General features: G+C 42.0%; 3 protein-coding genes across 6 annotated transcripts; all 3 read right to left on the bottom strand.

The window, feature by feature from the left end:
• Positions 1-1,455: 1,455 nt before the first annotated feature.
• LOC114429153 (phospholipase ABHD3-like) lies at positions 1,456-5,293 on the bottom strand. 3 transcript variants are annotated; one of them, XM_028398014.1, is made up of 10 exons: positions 5,011-5,293; positions 4,865-4,931; positions 4,043-4,203; positions 3,770-3,952; positions 3,618-3,663; positions 2,947-3,059; positions 2,679-2,852; positions 2,560-2,608; positions 2,324-2,489; positions 1,456-2,201 (listed from the first exon to the last, which is right to left on the bottom strand). In XM_028398014.1, exons 1-10 carry the CDS (start codon positions 5,124-5,126, stop codon positions 2,005-2,007), a joined length of 1,272 nt encoding a protein of 423 aa, XP_028253815.1. In that variant the 5' UTR covers positions 5,127-5,293; the 3' UTR covers positions 1,456-2,004. The 3 variants fall into 3 exon arrangements, with proteins under 3 accessions (XP_028253815.1, XP_028253816.1, XP_028253817.1); XM_028398015.1 differs by having other exon boundaries at positions 4,865-5,293; XM_028398016.1 differs by lacking the exon at positions 4,865-4,931 and having other exon boundaries at positions 5,121-5,293.
• Positions 5,294-6,295: 1,002 nt separating this feature from the next.
• ctsbb (cathepsin Bb) lies at positions 6,296-9,071 on the bottom strand. The gene is made up of 11 exons (XM_028396575.1): positions 9,009-9,071; positions 8,793-8,850; positions 8,302-8,425; positions 7,969-8,054; positions 7,754-7,868; positions 7,521-7,636; positions 7,223-7,308; positions 6,990-7,133; positions 6,800-6,916; positions 6,545-6,673; positions 6,296-6,434 (listed from the first exon to the last, which is right to left on the bottom strand). The coding sequence occupies exons 3-11, from the start codon at positions 8,422-8,424 to the stop codon at positions 6,358-6,360; spliced, it is 993 nt and encodes a 330-aa protein (XP_028252376.1). The 5' UTR covers position 8,425; positions 8,793-8,850; positions 9,009-9,071; the 3' UTR covers positions 6,296-6,357.
• A 133-nt stretch (positions 9,072-9,204) lies between these two features.
• Positions 9,205-16,545, bottom strand: fdft1 (farnesyl-diphosphate farnesyltransferase 1). 2 transcript variants are annotated; one of them, XM_028396572.1, is made up of 8 exons: positions 16,369-16,545; positions 14,445-14,542; positions 13,562-13,745; positions 12,236-12,364; positions 11,742-11,933; positions 10,656-10,832; positions 10,384-10,536; positions 9,205-10,307 (listed from the first exon to the last, which is right to left on the bottom strand). In XM_028396572.1, the coding sequence occupies exons 1-8, from the start codon at positions 16,465-16,467 to the stop codon at positions 10,080-10,082; spliced, it is 1,260 nt and encodes a 419-aa protein (XP_028252373.1). In that variant the 5' UTR covers positions 16,468-16,545; the 3' UTR covers positions 9,205-10,079. The 2 variants fall into 2 exon arrangements, with proteins under 2 accessions (XP_028252373.1, XP_028252372.1); XM_028396571.1 differs by lacking the exon at positions 16,369-16,545 and having other exon boundaries at positions 14,445-14,764.
• Positions 16,546-18,662: the final 2,117 nt, after the last annotated feature.

Genomic DNA, 18,662 nt, shown 5'->3' with positions numbered 1-18,662 from the left:
TAATCAACGACATTAATGACCCCACCGCTCAGAGATTTAAAAAAAAAAGGCCTCCTTTCATGCGGTGGAACCGGAGGGGACTGTCTGACAGGTGGTGTGTGTGTGTGTGCTGGCACTTTTTTCCATTAGTATCATCATAACAAAGCCACACAAATGATACCATCTCATAGATATACTGACCTTCTAACCACTCAAAGATGTCAAAGGTGAGATTACACAGCATTGTTGTCTTTATTCTTTAAGTGGAATTGAACACAAACACAAGTATAACACATAATGCCCGCAAAAACATTGTGATTGTGTTACAGCTAAATACAGCACTGAAGTTGAAAACAATACTGCCGAAAAATACTGAGTGATTAAAGGCATGTGGAAGTAGTGGTCATTTGCACACAGCTAGATTACATTACATTAGCACAACTAGCTGCTACAATCTTCATGTTTATGATAATAAATAAATATCTATTGGCAAATACAAACATAAAAACACACCTTCTGACCTGGTCTTTGTAAAACACTTCAACCAATAACTGATTTCAAGTCAAACGCATCAAAGAAATTTCATGTAGTTGCAATCTTGACATGATAAACACTTATTTCATCTGTCACCATTAACAATATGTGCGCGAATGGCAAACAAAAGGCAGATTGTAACATGTAAATTAATAACAACAAAGATATGAATGAACTACTACACTGCATACTTTGCATTGCAAACCCAAAAGGCTTAGAAATGGGTAGGCCTATGTGTATAATCCTGTTTTAAGGCATGTTACACCTCCAGAAAAACAAATGTGGCAAAACCTAAGTAGCACATGAGGTAAAAGAAAGAGCACATTAATCTGTAGAGAGTAAAATCAATGCTACTATTTTCATTTACAATTCATTACATGTTTACATAGCACATAGTGTTTCAGGTTCAAGCACTGATTTTCAATTGCCAACACTGAATGAAGGCTGTATACATACACAATCTGTGCAGCTGGGACGGCGATTGTCTGACTGATGTGGTAAAAGCAACACAATAAGCAACACAGTAAGGAGTAACCATTCTGTTGACAAACAATATAAAATATACCTATTTTTGTATCAGTTAAAGATTCTAAACGTCAAATCAGAAAAACTTCATTCATAGGTTGTAATAGCATGCATGTACTGCAGTCGCTCACAGCAGAGAACATTGACTGTTTACTACACAATAGCACGTTTGTTGTGCCAACAGACAGAAACCATGGTGTCAGCTACTACATAGTGTAAAAGCAAATAAAACCACAAAGCTCAAATTGAAAGCTGCGAAGCAACTGATGCTAATTATTAGCTACCTGGCTAACGGTCATGCCTTTAAATTTATTAAATCTGTTGGACATTAGTTTTAAGGATCGTGTTTGCTGGTTAGGTTATATGTCAAGCTATCCAACTAACTATATTCTTACGGATATTTTTTGCTTAGTTTTGCTAGTGAAAACAGTAGCATGCACACTAAGTGTAGCTAGCTAGCTGTAGCATTGCTACAATCCATGAGTTTTATTTTTACTTTCAATATTAGCTTGTAAAGTATTTTGCACATGGGAAGCTAGCTATTTTAGCATCCTGTTTCCTCTCAAGACAGACATTTCCTTCAATAGTTTGCTAGCGATTTGTCTGCCTTAGCAGCCAATGTTAGCAATTGCCTCCTTTGAATTTTTGCTTAAAAATCCAATCCAAGTCCTTCACATATTTAGACACTTCATGAAAAATCAATTTGGAAAATGGCATGATTATTACATCTTCTCTGATTGCTTACTGAAAAGGAACCTGAGAAGTTGAGGAGGTAGATTAGCAGTGTCGCAGTGAGGTCACACAATTGTACAATACATTAGGTCATCTCTCTACACACACAAGGAAGACTCTGCATTTCCATAGTAGGGTAATGGCATGCAGAGCTAAGCAATGCATTTCTTGTGAATTGTTGTTCTACTGCAGTGATTTCATATTGTTTTCTAGCACCACTTGCTGTGTTATTTTCTACTTGTCTTGGATACCACAGGCTTTCTTGACATCTCTCGGGTGTTCAAAGACTGCTTGGACAAACTGGTCAAACACCCGCTCCATGTAGCCCTCACCTTGCGGGAACAAACCCTGAAGGAAGGCAATGTGTCCACCGTGGGCCGTCAACAGGAGGGCCACATTAGGCAGGCTCTGCACGATTGACACTGGGAACGCTGTGAGGGAGACGCAGTCGATCAACATGATACAAGAGGTATTCTGATGCTCAGGGATTATTTATAGTGTCCTATAACAAATCTGATGGAACTGTGCTTTTACACTTCTCCTGTTTGCTCACCGTTTTGTGGGGAAAAGGGGTCATCAGCAGCATTCAGACACAAGATGGGTACTGTTGTGTTAGGGAGCTTTTTGGATGGGCTTGCATCATGATAATATTCTATACAGGATTTATAACCAAACAGCAGAGACGTGAAGCGTTCATCGAACTCACGTATGGTCCGTGCCTGAAAGACGGGGGAAAAATTACATGACAATGGAAGGCAATTACACATGTAGGAATTTGATGTGCCTTACCTTCAGGACATAATCAACATCCACCACTTTCTCCAGAATCTTCCTGTGCCTGTGAGGGACAGGTTTTTGTTTTTCACAGAATTAAGCTCAAATGGTAAACTTATTAAAACACAGCTGACCTGGTAACAGCACCACAAAGGCCTCGCGTGAGGTATTTGTTGAAGAGCAGCCAGTTTAGAGGTTCTTCCATCGAGTCAGAGGACTTCAAAGCATCAAATGGGGCAGAGATGGTGATACCAGCCACCATGCCTGCCTCCGTGCGCTTACGGGCCAGGTAGTTTAACAATAACATCCTGCAGAGAGTGAAACAAAAGAAACAAACAACAGAAAAAAAGATGCTAAAGAGGTGAAATTAAAAAAATATAAGCCAGTGAACACAATACTCACCCTCCCATTGATACACCAGCACCAATCAGAGGAGAGCGAGGGTAGAGTTCTTTGACATGGCGAACAACACACTCCAGATCTGACGTATTGGCAGCGCAGTAGGTGATCGGTGTCTTATGCAAACAAAGGGAACAGGAGAAGCATTATGCATTATGCAGGGTTAAGGTGTCCGAGAGTGTGTTAATGCTACTGCCATAACATCTGACCTCATTTTATATTTCTAAACGTTTAAATAAAAGGCAGCTGGACTCAGACCTGTGAAACATCCCTACCCCCATGAATTTATGCTTCCTCTTCTATGTTTGTTGTTCTCTTTGTATTTTTAAACTAACCCACTTTTTCTAAGTAATTCTTTGAAAATTGGATTTAATTGAAGTTTCTAGTACACTGTTCTATTTTCAGCTGCAGATTAATAATCCCCAGAATCAGCTTAATTTTCCCAAGTATGTGTGTGCATGCAAAGAATTTGACTGTTTTAGTTGCTCTACTGAGATTTTACAGCAGTGTGGTGTTTTTACTTTAGTTTAGTTTTTCTGGGCAAAAATATCAGCGTGTCATGACTGCTGGTTTTATCCTTTTATAGTAGGATATATACAATCAAACTACTACTACACATGTATCAAAATGAAACATGAAAAGACCAGACATTAATACAAATGTATTGTACTTACCAACAACTCTTCCCCTCCGAGCCCTCTGTTGTTAAAGACCACACATCTAAGAAAGAAAGAAAGTGTCTCAGCTGATGTGTGTACAGGTTTCCTGCTTATGTGGATTTGACTGTAAATGAGGACACAGTTTGATTTTCAGGACCTCAGCTCACCTGTACCCACGGCGTGTGGCCTGGTTAATCGCATGTAAGACATAGGACTGCTGGCTGTTCCCTGTCAGGCCTGGGAGGATCAGTACTGTAGGGCGGGTGGAGGATTCGGGGTAGGACACACTGGCCCGGTTGTCCACCCAGTCCAGAGAGATCTGACCACCATCAACTGTACGGATCAGCTCACTAGAAGAGCAGCATTAAGAGCAGGTATGGAAACACTGCTTATATACTGTACAGACAACGGCTACCGAGGAAAACATGATGTTTTCTTACTTGCGATAGGTGACAGGGGGTCTGGACTTGAGAAGGACACAGACCAGCGTTTGAAGACGACCTCCCCAGCACCAGGGAGTGGGACTGAAGCGCTCGGCTACAACTGGACAGTGCTTGTGGAGAAATGCGCCAAAAGCCTCGCTGCAAATCAAAGCTGGTGTCTGAGAGGAGAAACACACCAAATGAATGGACCTTTAAATAAATACACCTGTGAGGGTGAATGTGAGCAGAGCAGAAGGAGGAAGTCAAAACAGGCGTACATGTTATTTTGCAGAAGATCTAGTTCCTCTGTGTTGATGTGCTTAAAACAACCAAACTGCACTAAAATAAGTATGAGTATGAGTATTTAGTACAAACAAAACCACAAAATGAACATTACTGTGTGTGGTATAAAACAAATACTTTTTATTCAAGCTTACCTTTAATGAATATTCCAAATGAATATCAATCATATGGCATTAGGTTATTTTAGGTTATTTTTACATTATTAAGCATCATTCCCTTTTTGAACTGCAAACACGTCATTCATTCATCTGCTTATAAGTGCTAAATACCGTAAAGGATTCTTTACAAGAATAAAAAATAAATGGGACTTCCTTCATTACAAATGTAGCAAAATTCATGTCGAAAGGAAAAAAGATAAAGCGCTGAACAAAAACGAAAATAAGAAATGAAACATTAAAAAATGCGAGTAAATTGGGCAGGTGAAATATGCAATGTGATCTGCAGTAAATTAAATGAATAAAAGAAGAACTAAATATTAAATGGCATATTTAAGCTGGGTTAGTGCAGTCTTTACTGCTAACCTTCACCGTGACTGACCTGACACTTGCGGCCCCACAGATAGTACAATGCGGCCGTGAGAGAGCAGATGAACACCGTGTAAGGTCTGGAAACACACTCCCAGTAAGTTCTCCATAGCTCCACATGGGTTAAAAACATGGCAATGACCTGCCTAGCTAGCTTACAGCAGAGACAGAAGCCGGTAGCGAACGCTACGGTTAAATTTTGAATAACACAGCGGACGGACGGAACAGGGTATGGACAGAAAGACGTTAATGCCCCCCCGGGAACCTGCCTTCATCACCACCAGCTAACATTCAAGACGTTTAACAGTCACTCCTCCGCTCCGAGACGTCCCATTAGCTCTGACGATGACGGTCAGAGGCCGGGTTCCACCTGCGAGATTGTTTTCATCGGTGTTTCCTCCAGGAGCTGCTGCTTCCTGGTTATCAGACCGCAGGCTAACGGTATCGGTGTCCACTGCACTGTCTATGAAGGACTACAAAAATGGAGGACAATTGATACGCATGCGCACATTTTTAAGCTTCCTGTTTTTTGAATTATTTGATTAGTCATCTAACATTACTGCCACCTTCAGCTCAGTGGGTGCAGTCTAGAATTGAATTGAATGCCTCTTATCATTGGACCTGCAACAAAATTAAGATTTCTATTTTTGCATTGTAGATACAATAAATAACACATGTATAAAAACAACACAAATGTTGTGTAAATATGTGTGTGAAAGTCAAAGTGAGTATAGAAATTCAGATTTAGAGTCATAGTAGCTGCATGAACTAACTTTTCTGTTTTAATTCAAATGCATATTATAGCATTATAAAATGTGATTTTGGATTATTACTGTGTATGCCACAGTGGAAATATTTACAAAGTAGGATTTAGGTTTGCCCTACATATTGCCCTACATATTGGAGAATAATCATTTTTCCAAGCTCAAGTTTTTGCATGTATCCCTGACTCTGATATTTCCATTACCTCTTATCAGAGGTGTTCCAGAGGAGGATGTTGTCCAAAATAAAGACTATACTCGACTGTCCCTCTCACCCGCTCCACACTGTGCTGACCAGCTACAGGAGCTCGTTCAGCAACAGACTCCGACTCCCACGATGCACCACTCAGAGACACAGGAAGTCATTGCTCTTTACTATGTAAAGGTTTATACAATAGTAAATATGTTCTTCTTTACATACATCTCAGGGATGTATGTATGTAAATGCTATCTAGGTATTTAGATATTTATTATATATATTTCATATCTAATTTATCTTTGATTTCTATTTGTCTGTAACAAAAAAGAATTTCCCCTCAGGGATAAATAAAGTAATTCTGATTCTGATTCGCTCTATAACAGGTGGTGGCAATTAACCTCATGTCCATGTCACTGTCACAAAAAATACATACATATGTTCAAATCACACATTTATTTAACTCATGACCAATTATTATTTATTTGTCAGTTGTTACATAGGATCTGTTCAAAATGTAAGTGCAACTACTTTCAGCCAGGACTCATTTTAGTTGAGTGGCATTCCTGCGACCACCTCTGATTCAATACCACACTCATCATTTCCACGCTTGATCTTGAAAAAACCTGAAATAAATAGACAGAGCCATCATTTTACACTTTAAATTGTCTCAAATAACACTTGTAATTTCTGTACATATACATTTCAGAGACACCGTCTGACTGCTCCATCATACCTTTGTCTCCCCAGTCACTGTTCCAGGAGTTTGCAGCCAGCCAGTATGGTGTCCCATTCTCCTCTCCCCAGCCCAGGATTTTGATGGCATGACCACCCAGCATCTGCCCTGTCACATGCTGATACACACCTGATACAGCAACACAAAGGCCGGTAACTTAGTATTAGTGTCTTTTCTGTTGCAACATATAAGCAGCTAACAGGCTTACAGAGGTTTAACATTATAACACAATGCAGGTTCTATGTGGAGTCTCACCACTCTTATACAGCAGGAAGTCCTCATAGACATCGAAGGCTGCCTCCACAGGCCCGTTCTTGTACAGCTCAGTCATGATCTGCTCCTGGTCCGATGGGATGTTGTACGTGCGTTTACCTGACGAAGGACACACACACAAAGACATTAGTGATAGAAACATAACAAGGCAAGTCAAATTTGACATGCTTACCAAAGTACTTGTCCTTAGGATATGATGGCGAGTATCCGTCAATGCACTGCTGCACACATTTAGGAGTGTCCTCTATGCTGTGACAAGGGGGGCGTGTTCCATTAATATGATGTTCACAGGATTCAATGGTATACGGTCTGCAGCCTGTAACACACAGTCACCACCCACCCATCAAAGTTCAGATTATATGAATGAAATGTGTCAAACACACACACTGTGTGTCATGAACTTACCAACTTTGGAGCCATACAAGCCTCCAGTCACAATTCCTTTCTTTTCCCAGTACTCCCAGGCAGCTGAGGGAAAACCACCGAAACAGCTACAAGCACATGAAGACACAATTTCACATGGAGACTGTGGCTTTTCCTGTCGCTTCACACTTCACTGTTTGTTAACACACATCTACAGGAGGGCACACAGCTATGATATTAATTGATGTTTTGGTTGTTCCATGAAATAACTTCTAATTTCACATATAAAATAGGGGGATTGTCCCTTTAACTGAACACTCCATAATACTCTGATACTTACCCCATGCCACAATCATCACAGCAGGTCAGTAGGTCTTCAGCAGAGATCTCCAAAGAAATCTTCCCACCAGTGTGGATGCACAGCCTGTCTGATATTGCCTCAACTGCTCCAAAGGCCTGTGGGAAATCAGCTTGTTAAATGCACCTGGCTAATGTTTCACTTTTAGCCACCTATCAAGTTACAGAACATCTCTTCCTTTTTTTTTTATAAAAACTGCTGTCATTCAGGCGTACCCAGCACGATCCACAGGAGCCCTGGTCTCTGATCTGCTTGATGGTGGGACAGTTGGGCCACTGCTTGCGTGGGTCAAAGCTGTCTGGAAGCTTTATGCTTTCAACATTGTGAACTCTAAAGAAAAGAAGACGAACACCGTAACAATGCAGAAGAAGAAGAAGAAGAAGCTGCTAACGGTCACCTGTCTTGAGAGTACAGTTCTGTTTAAACTTACACCTGTGGCAGCCTGGGTCCCTTCATGATGGTCCCGCACAGTCCTTTTACATAGCTGATGTCAACATCATGGAAGTTCAGCCCAGCCTGGAGCAAACACAGAGTGTGTTGACATGCACATCAACATCTGGATATAAGATTTTGTGTTTACATGTAACCCCTGGTTTTTAATATAAACCAGCATAAACCAGGACTGGTAGTATATCCAGATTTCTAGACTGGCATAAGATCTAATTCACAGTTTTAAACCTGAACTGTTTTGTTGGCCAGCACATATATCACATTTAAACTGAAAGACCGCCACAGGTTCCAGAATAAACCTGAATGTCCTCACCATCCAGGTAGTGTTGGCCTTGTTAATAAAATTAGCCATCTCGGCAGACAGAGGTGGAAGGTGGGGACGTGCACAGGTGATGGTGATCACCACCACACCGCAGAGTAGGAACAGCAGACGCATCCTGCAACGACAGTGAGCATCACTTGTTCACATGATCATTCAACAACTAGTCAGTCAGGATACTAGCTGTGGCTATAATCACACTCAGTATTTATGTATGTATATTGTTTTAGCCTATACTTAATCAATAAAATCCAAATTTAATATAGCTAACACTTTAATATCCCTTCAATCAAATGTGCTATTTATAATAAATACTTTTTATTCACTATGTTATAGTTTAATGATGCTCTGTCAATAGCAGGAAGTTTATGAATTGAGTGAGAACTTGCATAAAGTTGACCATGCATATTAAATTTCACTTATTACTTGACACAATAAGCACAAAGTTATTAAAATTAAATTTGGCTATGAATATCTTACATTACCTGTGTTGTCGTTTCAGACGTCAGTCTCTTCTCCGACTAAAGCCAGCCTGTTGCCGCCCTTTTTAAAAGACAGTTAAAAGTCGTTTACAGAATCACATGTCACACATGTGATAAACTGTAATAAACATTTGGTGTCTCATGTGACTCCAAAATGTATTTCCAAAGGTTAACAGGTGCTCTTAAAATGTAAGAATATAATAAGATATGCTGTTTTACCTTTAAGGAACTCATCCTATATTTACTTTAAACATATGCACCGTATGATATTGATACTTTAACAACAACAGAAAACAAAGCACAGCACATTATATGAACCTTGAGCTTTGGCTGTAAAATATAATTTTACAGTCAGAAATCATTCACTAAATTTAACACCAGCAATTCAGGACATAATGTAGATGTGCACACACACTTGATTCTTTCACCTCTTTATTTGTTGAGATATGTAGAAATCAAAATGTCACATTACATAGCAATGTTTGTAGCTCTCCTTTGGTTCTGTACAAGGTTACTCTGTGCTAGCCTTTCTACTCACCAAAGCTGCGTTAAGGACACTTATAGCTAGCAATATGCCACCAACAGACCTGAAGTTACATTTGTTAAATACATCTCCCTTATTCATGTAAAGAATCCATGATTGATACAAACTACTTCTGTATTGCACATTAGTTATTTACCTCATATTTTAAGAGACAAAATCATATAATGAGAAAAGAACACAGAAAAGTGCTAAAGTAAAGCTTTACCTATCCTAACATACAGCTGAAATGCTGTAAAGTGCACTGATGTATGTGGAATATGAAACTCACTTTGACATCAGACAAACAAAAGCTTCATAAAGTTTAGGGACTGTGTTCCCAAAAATGCTCAAAGCTGCAGTGTCACATGCTCCTGTCTCCTCATTTACATGAAAATATTTCATTTTTCTTCTGTATTATTCGAACATGCTGAAAAACTGCATCAAGGGGTGAAAAGTTTTCAAATAAAGAAAGAAAGGGGAAAAATCAACATAAACGAACACCCTGAACATTTAATGCTGGTGAGTATAACCACACAACACTGCGTGTAAACAGTTTATCCAGACACAGGATGGACTAACACAAATCAATAATCTAATGAGACCAGCCTGCTACAAGAACCCCCTAAATGTGTCCGTGGTCCTGTAACAGCCACAAATACGGGGCAAGAAAAGCATCAGGTTCCTCCAATCAGATGAGAACCAGACCTCCAGGGCAGGGGCTGTTTCAGTCTGTATGCCCCCCAAAAAAAGCGTGAGGGACAATGATTTCACTGTCCTGGCATGTCCCCGGTGCCCTGCGCTTGTGCTGCAGTGGTGCTGAGGTACTGCCAGCTGAGAGCGGCAAGCAGCATGGCAGCAGACAGATACATAGGAGACAGGTGGTGGGTCCTGGAGGGGAGGCTGGACTGCGACAGGGCAGACTTCTCTCGGATCACAGCCAGGATATGCAGGGTCTTGTCCCGTGATGGGTCGTTGAGGGAGACCTTCTGTAAAATCTGCAGAAAGCCGGAGTGATTAGTGCTTCTGTGGGACGTACAAAGAGAGGAATCTCGACGCAGGAAATACACCCACCTCCTGGCTGTACTGCATGATGATGGTCTGCACGGCTCTCATGTTGGTGGCTTCCATCATGAGGGTGACGGCCTGTCCCTTTCTGATTTTTACTACTCCCTGAAACACCATGGGGTTGTTGTAGCATGTTGACAGGGTAGCTATTGCCATCACCTGGTTAAACAGAGGAATGACACCAATGTGGTGAGACTGTGGTCTCAAACGCAGAGAAATCCATTGAGAATCTAACAATCCATGTTTCGTTAGTTGTGCTCTGAATGCACTACATTTACCTGTGGAATAGCACAGAAATTAAAGACACTCTGGTTGCGCAGACGGGACAGGTAGGCAATAACATCTGGGACGTGTCTTAGAGCATCAGTGACCAGCAGGTTTAGACAGGACAGAGCCTTCTCCAGCTTCTCAGACTGGGCTAAATCTTCAAGGCGACCTGCAAACTGACTCCAAGCCTGCACAACAACAGAGGACACAACATGACAGGTTTTTAGTCAATATTTACACAACCTCCAGGCTACACAAAGGACACATGCCAAAAAGAGCCAGACTGGCTTCTTTTAGGGCCACAAAGAGGTGTGTGTGTGTAAAAATCTACAGTATTTTTACGACTATACGGTGCACCTAAAAGCCTAAAATTTTCTCAAAAATCTACTGTGCACCTAATAATCCGGTGCACCTTATGTATGGGTTGAGTACCGGACACAGGGACTTAATACGTACACTATGTACCTATGGGACCAGCACGGTATCGATATGCACCACGGGGCATGAGAAGTCGACTTTCACTGTTGTTCTCGATTGCCATGGTAATGGACAAAAACTTCCGCCTATGGTCATTTTTAAGGGGAAGATGCTGCCAAAAGAAAAGTTTCCTGCAGGAGTCATAGTGAAGGCCAATCAAACAGGCTGGATGGACGAGGAGAAAATGAGAGAGTGGCTCAGGGAGGTTTATGCAAAGAGACCGGATGTTTTTTTTCACGCATCACCGTCCTTGCTGATCTGCGACTCCATGCGCGCCCGTCTCACCGCCGGTGTAAAAAACAGGCGAAGCAGATGAATTCAGACCTTGCCGTAATCCTGGGAGGTTTAAAAAAAAAGTACTCCAACCACCGGACATTGGCGTAAAACAGGGCGTTCAAAGTAAAGTTGCGAGCGGCGTGGGAGCGATCGATGGCAGACGGCAAGCACGCACCTAACCCTGGGAGGCAGCGCCGGGTGAGTTACACCACCATATGCGAATAGGGTAGAACGTATGTTTTAGCATAGCATGGGCCTTATAATGCGGTGCGCCTTTTGGCGCTTTTAAGTTTATATCTAAATCCGCACTCTCTTTTGTGTGCAATTAACTGTTGTGTTTCTACCTCTTGAGGCCAGAAGGCCCGTCCCTCTTGCGTGTCCTCCAGATAGTCTCGGATGATGTTGGTCTTCTGGAGGAACAGGCCCATGGAGTTTGCCAGCTCGGTGTCCTTGCCCACTTCAGGATCCTCCAGCTGGGACGCAGAAAAGAGCTGAGACAGACCGATGCCGACCAGACCAGCAACGTAGTGACAGTACTGTGTAGAGGAGAAACACGGCAGCAGTTTTTTATGGTGAATGATGAAATACTTATAATAGAGCCACAGATTACACAGTTTCACAGTACATACAGAGGCATGCTTAATCTTTAGACTTTTGTTTGTGTGTGTGTAAGACTTGATAAAAATTCAGATATTAGTGGGAGTAAAATATTATAGATACAGCAAAGAATTACATTTATTCTGTTGTACAAAAGGACACAGAAATAACTGATTCTACCATTCAGACAGACAAGGTTTGGCTTAAGATTTAAATCTAATGTAATATTTGTAACATTTACCTGGTCCCACTCTTTCATGGATCCCACGTTCTTCTCCAGGAATTCAGCCATCCCCACTCCCATACGGTGGCAGATATCCGAGATGACGTCTCTGTATTCCTGAGCGAGGTTTCTGAATTCCAGTGATATCTGCATTCAAAGGATGATTATAGTTACTGATTCATCACGCTTTTGTCAGTACAAACTAGGCTTGTGCAAAATCGTATCGTGTGCAATTAATCGTCAGAAAAACTGTCACCGATTAATATTCGCCACTTATCGATTACGGCGATTAGTCGCGTTTCGTCATGATCACGCATTTTTGTGTGAGACGTACACTCACCATCACCGTCAAGCGCGCACATGTGAGCCCACAATAACAATAATGGCGGAAGACAGCGGTGTTTAGTTAAATGATGCGGAGCAGCACGTTCCTAACAGAGGTTCAACGTCTGTCACCATAAGCCGGAGCACGAAGAAAGCCGAAGAAAGCACAACGAGGACACAACGCCGGCTACAGCTGTATATAGTGCCGCCACATGCATTAGGTGAAGCGTGGAGCGTTGGTTGTTGTCATAGTAACTGGACTTTTGCTCGGATCAAAGGAATGAACTCCGATCTTTATTTACGGAATCCACAGCAAGATAGGAAACATTACAACAGCGAAGTCTCCTCCAGCAGATATTGAAAGAATTCCACTCAGCCGAGAATCCACGATACGTGTAGTCATCGTGCTCCCTACGACCAAACTAAACGCTGGAAGAACATAAGGCAGCTTGATTTGCACAGACATACATTTAAATGTGGAATTGTCCGGTTTGTTTGTAATGTTTTTTCTGCTGCTGTTCTACAGTCTGAGTGAAAACATGCACTAGTGTGCGACATATTCAGTCACAGGTTCATTTGCACAGACACATTTTTTAACTTTAATAATCACTGATGTGACTTCTCTGAACTTATTTGTCCTGTTTAATTTTAATGCTGACATGCACTGCTCTGTGACTTAAGATAAGAACATTTGAAGGACAAAGTTACTTTAAACATTTGCTTCATTATTACTTTGAAGCAGTTTGTGCATCTGTTATCAATACATATTTCCATGGCTGGTTTGTGCCTAATCACTACTCACCAGCCTGTTAGAATGAAGTAGTTCACTTGACCTAATGATTTGTCAGTATCAATTCAGAACAATGTGGCGATTTAGAGTCAAAAACATGTAAGTGCAATTGTCATCAATTAATCGTCAAATTAATCGTTATCGGCTAAATGCCACAATTAATCGTGATTAATTTTTTTGCCAATATCGCCCAACCCTAGTACAAACCACCAAGCAGGGCTACTACTGACCGTGGGGAAGTCCTCCAGAACCTGGCGGTCTTTCTCCTGGCTCTCTGTGAAGCACCACTCCTCCTGGTACAGATAGGTGTGGAAATCATTCAGCATGGGCACCTTCTTGTCCAGAGGAATAGTCATGTCGTCCTCCACGGTGTCCAGAGCGCGCAGCACCAGGTAGAAAATACAAACTGCATGTCTGACGTCACAGAAAGACAGTAAAGACTCAACAGAAAACTCATCACTGATTCACAAAATAACAGCAATAGCAGCCAAATAAGGGGAGACTATATGCAGACGGTGGATATATGAGAGCTCACTGAAGGTTCATGTGTACAGTCAGATGGCATTTCTTTACAGTTTAAATAAAGCAGCAGCTTCTTTTGGATTCCTGCTGCAGGCCATCATTGATACCATCACATAACACCTGTTCATACAGCAAATGTTTCCACAACATTTAAGCTGAAACTATAGTGAATTAATAATGTAATAATGTCAATGTAAAAGTTCAACAAATATGCAGCTGTTGAGCAAAAAAATAAATTTGTTAATTTTGTCATTATGTTTAGTTGTAGCTCTCTCCCAGACCAAATCATATCATCCTATGTTTAACATCCAGGTAACACTGCTAGTGTGTGCACTCGGATTTTTGGCAGTACATTCGCTCTTCAAAGAGAAGCCAGCCATGAGCTGCAGTGGGGTGTTTTGTGAGTCTACTGCAGGCTGTATTGATAAGCTGTATTTGTTTAGGTATGGGAGGCCTTTTTCTGAAGCAACACGGTGTGCATTCACTAAAGAAAACCCCGAGCTGCTGATGCTGTAAATGCTATTTATTCTGCACCCAAAGGGAAACATGCCTGCAGACACACCCCTTTTCACCTAGCTCGGCCTCACTCACCTCAGCTCCCCGTCCAGCGCCTGAATCACTGCTGCAAAGCTCCGGCTGGTCTGGTTCAGGTACAGGTAGCAGGTCCGGAGACTATCACTCATGGACTCCTGACAAGACAGACAGAAGAAAGATGTTTGTCGGTAGAAGCCTGCGTGTCTGAGGGCGCTGGAGGGTCGGGCGGCCTCCAGCAGGCCCCGCTCCCCGAGCCTCCACCCAGGCGGCAGAGACCGTGGAGGAGAAGTGGACCCGCAGCCCCGCGGCGCAGCCACCGAGAGAGAGCGCTTGAAGGCGGACAAAGAGACTAGACATTTGCAGCAAGCTCCGGCCATACGAAAACCCCGACGGCGAGACCGCAGTTATGAAGTGACACCGTCCATGTCGACGCCACAGCTGGTCGGGAAGTTAGAAACACCAAGTCCATGTAGAGGACAAGCGAGCGGAGGGGTCGAAGGCAGGGTGAAAATCTTTGGGGAGCACGTTGAAGAGAGTTAAATCAAGCGCGCCGCTGATCTGCAAACTGCGCGGCCCCGCTGTGCGCGCTGAAGAGTCAGTGCGCAGCGTTTGTAGCTCTGCTGTTATCATGACGCACTTCTCCAAACTTTACCAAAACAACGGAAGCTGCTGCCCGCGAGGAAATGTGACCAGCTAGCTGCGCACGAGCACGACTGGGAAACTTGTTTGTTTTATTAAAAAACATGACTGATTAATATAGAAAAGAGAAAGAGTTAAAAAAAAACCAGGCTAAAAAAATCAGGCTCAGTGAGGAAGTCTGATGTGAGTTACAGTTATTGTGTTTTGCTGACACCTGGTGGCGGAAAGGAGCATATGCACGTTGTTGGAGAGAAGTGAAGCAGCATAATCAAGGTCAGAATGGAAAACATATTACAGGGGACTTAAATTAGGCTTGCATGTTTTGCATGCCTGTCAACAAATTTCAATAAACATGCTTTCCTATTTTTGCTTATTGGTAATCTTAGAATAGAATGCCTTTTATTGTCACTATACACAAGTACAGTTATTTAGGCCTATAACTTCCTCCACCTTCAAGCTACAATTCATACAATTACCAGGTAAAGTCCATTTGTCCAACACAAGAAGGAGCAGAAGCACAACTGAGAGCTATTTTCTTTGTCAGTGTTGTCGACAGACAGGAGGTCAATGATGCCTGTTATTTTTTTAATGAGAGCAGTATTAACGGGTGAGCCAACTTGATTTTAGCAGCATGGACCTTTTTAGCCCCTCTGCTGCCTCGTGCTGGTTGGTTGTTGGAAGATGTCTGTGATTGTATGAACAACACTGTGATGTGTTTGTAGGGAAACAAAATTAGTAGCCTTTAATTAAAACTGAATATTGATAGATGGTGTATCTTATTAAAGTGTGCAGTAATAAATGTTCTCTTTCTAATTTTGGTATGGCCTGCTCTGCTACAGTTAGTTTTTAAAGTGAAGGCCCGGTGAAGACTGTGTGGTCACACCATGTTGCAGTCTGCAGGCTCTGTCTCTCTGGGTCACATTGGTGTTAAAAGAGTGGGATTAGCCGTCAAACATGCGCACAGCATCCCTCCCCACCACTGAACCGTCCAAGCTCATTATATAACGCAAATCCTAAATCAATGGTGATCTCTGGCTGTGTGTACGTGAGCCAACACAGGGGTGTGAGGCACAGATCTAATTTGTTAAAGTCCAATTAGCTGACTCTGTTTCCACCGGATCAACCAGTAGCAAAAGTGTGCACCATGTAGGTCAATCCGCAATCTGCAATGCAGACTATAAACAGGTGTAGACGTAGTTGCTGTAAAAGGCCTGTCTGGTTTTTCTGCGTGCAGTTCAGCCTATCAGCTGCTCTGAAAGGAGGAACAGCGTGTGCTGCATGCTCGTGACACAAACGCAGAAATGCATCCCAGCGCAGCGTGTAGAACGATCATTTTACTCACATAATCCAATTTTGGCATGACGCTTCTGCATCCGCCCATCTTAAACTTAAACAGGTTGAATATCTCCTCCGGGTGTCCCAGTGACTTCACGATGTCCATGTTGCTTCGGGTGTTGCGCTGTTAACTCTGTTAAACCAGCGAGATGCTCCCCATCCAAGCTCCGCGTCGCTGAGATGCAGCAGAGGCAGCGGCACCATCAAGAGAGAGCAGCTTTCAGTCAGAAGACTCGTCAGATCGACTGACGCCTCTGATTGGCTGGCAGGTCATGGGGTTAGCGCTCAGTGTCCAATGAGCAGCCAGAGCGTCTGGCGTGATGCTCCGCCTCAACGGACTGTCAGCGAAGCGCGGCCTCTGATTGGTCCGTTTTATATCCGAAAGGGAAACCGTACCTGCTCAATGAAATTATAATAATCCGAGCGAGGACTGACACTTGTTGGCTGCCATCACCAGGCCGTGGCCATGTCATTACATAAACAACACTGAAGTTTTTATTTTGTAACATTTTTTTTGTATTTAAATCATAGTGTTAACTTCTTTAAATCCTATAATTTGCTACTTTACATCCACAATAAATACTAACAAAATTAACAAAAAAAAAAGATTTTTTTATTGTTGTTCATTGTGAAAAAAGTATTCAATGATGTATATGGCCAAACAAAATATGTTTTATGATGCTGGCTACATTTTAATCACACAGCCAGAATAAAGGTTTCAGAGTCTAAGCTAGGCTTATCTCCTTCAGTGCCAAGTGGCCCCATCAACAAGTCCAGAGAGGACATCCAGGTACAGCCTGAGCAAGACGAGCACACGTACAGGAGCTACACTTTCACCTAATTCTCTGCAGTCTCATTAGCGTAAGCACAGGCATGTCAGGTACAGATATTAGGACATTATTTTAACAGCTTGTTTAGACACACATCAAGATGAAAGACACTTGACACTGTATAGAAAACAGAATTACTGCCTCATGGTTAGTTCTCCAGTCAAGCTGCAGTTTACATCCATGGCTTTCCATACTAATATAAAGACGTCTTGTGCAGGAATGAATTCATTTTTGAGTGTGAATATGAAGTGAATATGTGTAACAGATTTGAAAAGCTCAAAAAAATAAAAACATATCTGCATCTCATCTGTATGTGAAGTGAATCAGCAGAAGCTCCCAGAAGCAGCTAATATGGAATCCAACTATTTTTACATATCTTACATGTGGGCATCTGCAAGCAAGGTGGAATGAAACACATCCAAAAAAATCAAATTGTTTCACAAGAATATATGTGCATTACCACTATGAGAACATAACCTAAAAACAAAGGCATTCCTTTGTATGTAACAGGCATAAATAAATTTTATGACCTGACCGATGTGACCTCTGTCACAGTCAGACTTGGGTGGATCTGCTTTGACTTGTGTAGTTCTTCACTTTCACTGCACTGACTGCACAGATAAGCTGTGTGACTTAAAAAGATCCAGACTAACATGTTACTCTGCTGGTCTAATTGTGTAGGATCTGACAAATATGTGTTCCCGCTGCACTGTACTCAGATGGTAGATTGGTTATCTAATCATATAATGTTGGTGGTTCAATCCCCTGCCCTGGCTGCATGCCTTGAGCAAGGCATTTTAAGTGTTTAAAAAAGTGCTATATAAATGTACAGCTACTACACGACACTTTAGCTGATATTAGTTAACAGAAAGCACAAGAAAAGACAAAGGAGATAAACACCTTGATCTGACATTAGTTACAAGCAGACTGGTGAATATGTTAATAATACAAAGTAGTAGTGAAGACACACATCATATGGCAGCTGGCAAGGACTTCTTAAAATTAAGTTTTTATGTGTCTTGCTTAAGGGCTTTCAGTTGTAAATTGCACCCATAAATCACTGTCTTATGTTATTTTAATGGCTGAGAATGCACTAGTGATGTGTCAGTTGAGAGCCGGCTCCTTTTAGTGAGCCGAGCCATAAGAACGGGCTTTCTTAAAAGAGCTGAAATTCCCATCACAGGAACGCCCAGACTGAAGCGTGCTTCATTGAGCCAACATACATAAACAATGTGCTGATAAGGACTCATCTATATGGCTGTGAGCATTATTTCAGGGAAGGGTTCGGGCATGCTTAGGTATCTGAGTAAACTTGACATGCAACTGTTGCATGTGACTCTGAGTTTGTGACTCTGAGCTGTGACAACAACACAAGACAGTAGTGACAGTTTCCGAGGGTGGATGGCTGCACCAATGTGAGTAAACTTATGTAGCTCTGTCACTTTTTATGCACAGGCTCTAAAATACTATT

Source organism: Parambassis ranga, chromosome 24 (assembly GCF_900634625.1).
Source record: "Parambassis ranga chromosome 24, fParRan2.1, whole genome shotgun sequence".
Taxonomy (NCBI): Eukaryota; Metazoa; Chordata; class Actinopteri; family Ambassidae; genus Parambassis; species Parambassis ranga.
Note: the sequence above shows the minus strand (reverse complement) of the source record. Positions and strands in the feature narration are given on the sequence as shown.

What these genes read in the sequence shown, in the direction of transcription:
- LOC114429153 (XM_028398014.1), bottom strand. Translation starts at nt 5,126, where the DNA reads ATGAAGGCAGGTTCCCGGGGGGGCATTAACGTCTTTCTGTCCATACCC. An exon ending in TACCGGCTTCTGTCTCTGCT is followed by an intron (nt 4,932 to 5,010) that starts GTAAGCTAGCTA and finishes GTGTGTTTCCAG; the next exon opens with ACCTTACACGGTGTTCATCT. An exon ending in ATGTTGATTATGTCCTGAAG is followed by an intron (nt 2,490 to 2,559) that starts GTAAGGCACATC and finishes CCCGTCTTTCAG; the next exon opens with GCACGGACCATACGTGAGTT.
- ctsbb (XM_028396575.1), bottom strand. Translation starts at nt 8,424, where the DNA reads ATGCGTCTGCTGTTCCTACTCTGCGGTGTGGTGGTGATCACCATCACC. An exon ending in AGGCCAACACTACCTGGATG is followed by an intron (nt 8,055 to 8,301) that starts GTGAGGACATTC and finishes TGTTTGCTCCAG; the next exon opens with GCTGGGCTGAACTTCCATGA. An exon ending in TCCTAAGGACAAGTACTTTG is followed by an intron (nt 6,917 to 6,989) that starts GTAAGCATGTCA and finishes GTCCTTCGTCAG; the next exon opens with GTAAACGCACGTACAACATC.
- fdft1 (XM_028396571.1), bottom strand. Translation starts at nt 14,764, where the DNA reads ATGGCCGGAGCTTGCTGCAAATGTCTAGTCTCTTTGTCCGCCTTCAAG. An exon ending in GGGCCTTCTGGCCTCAAGAG is followed by an intron (nt 10,833 to 11,741) that starts GTAGAAACACAA and finishes GTTGTTGTGCAG; the next exon opens with GCTTGGAGTCAGTTTGCAGG. An exon ending in ATTTCTGTGCTATTCCACAG is followed by an intron (nt 10,537 to 10,655) that starts GTAAATGTAGTG and finishes CTGTTTAACCAG; the next exon opens with GTGATGGCAATAGCTACCCT.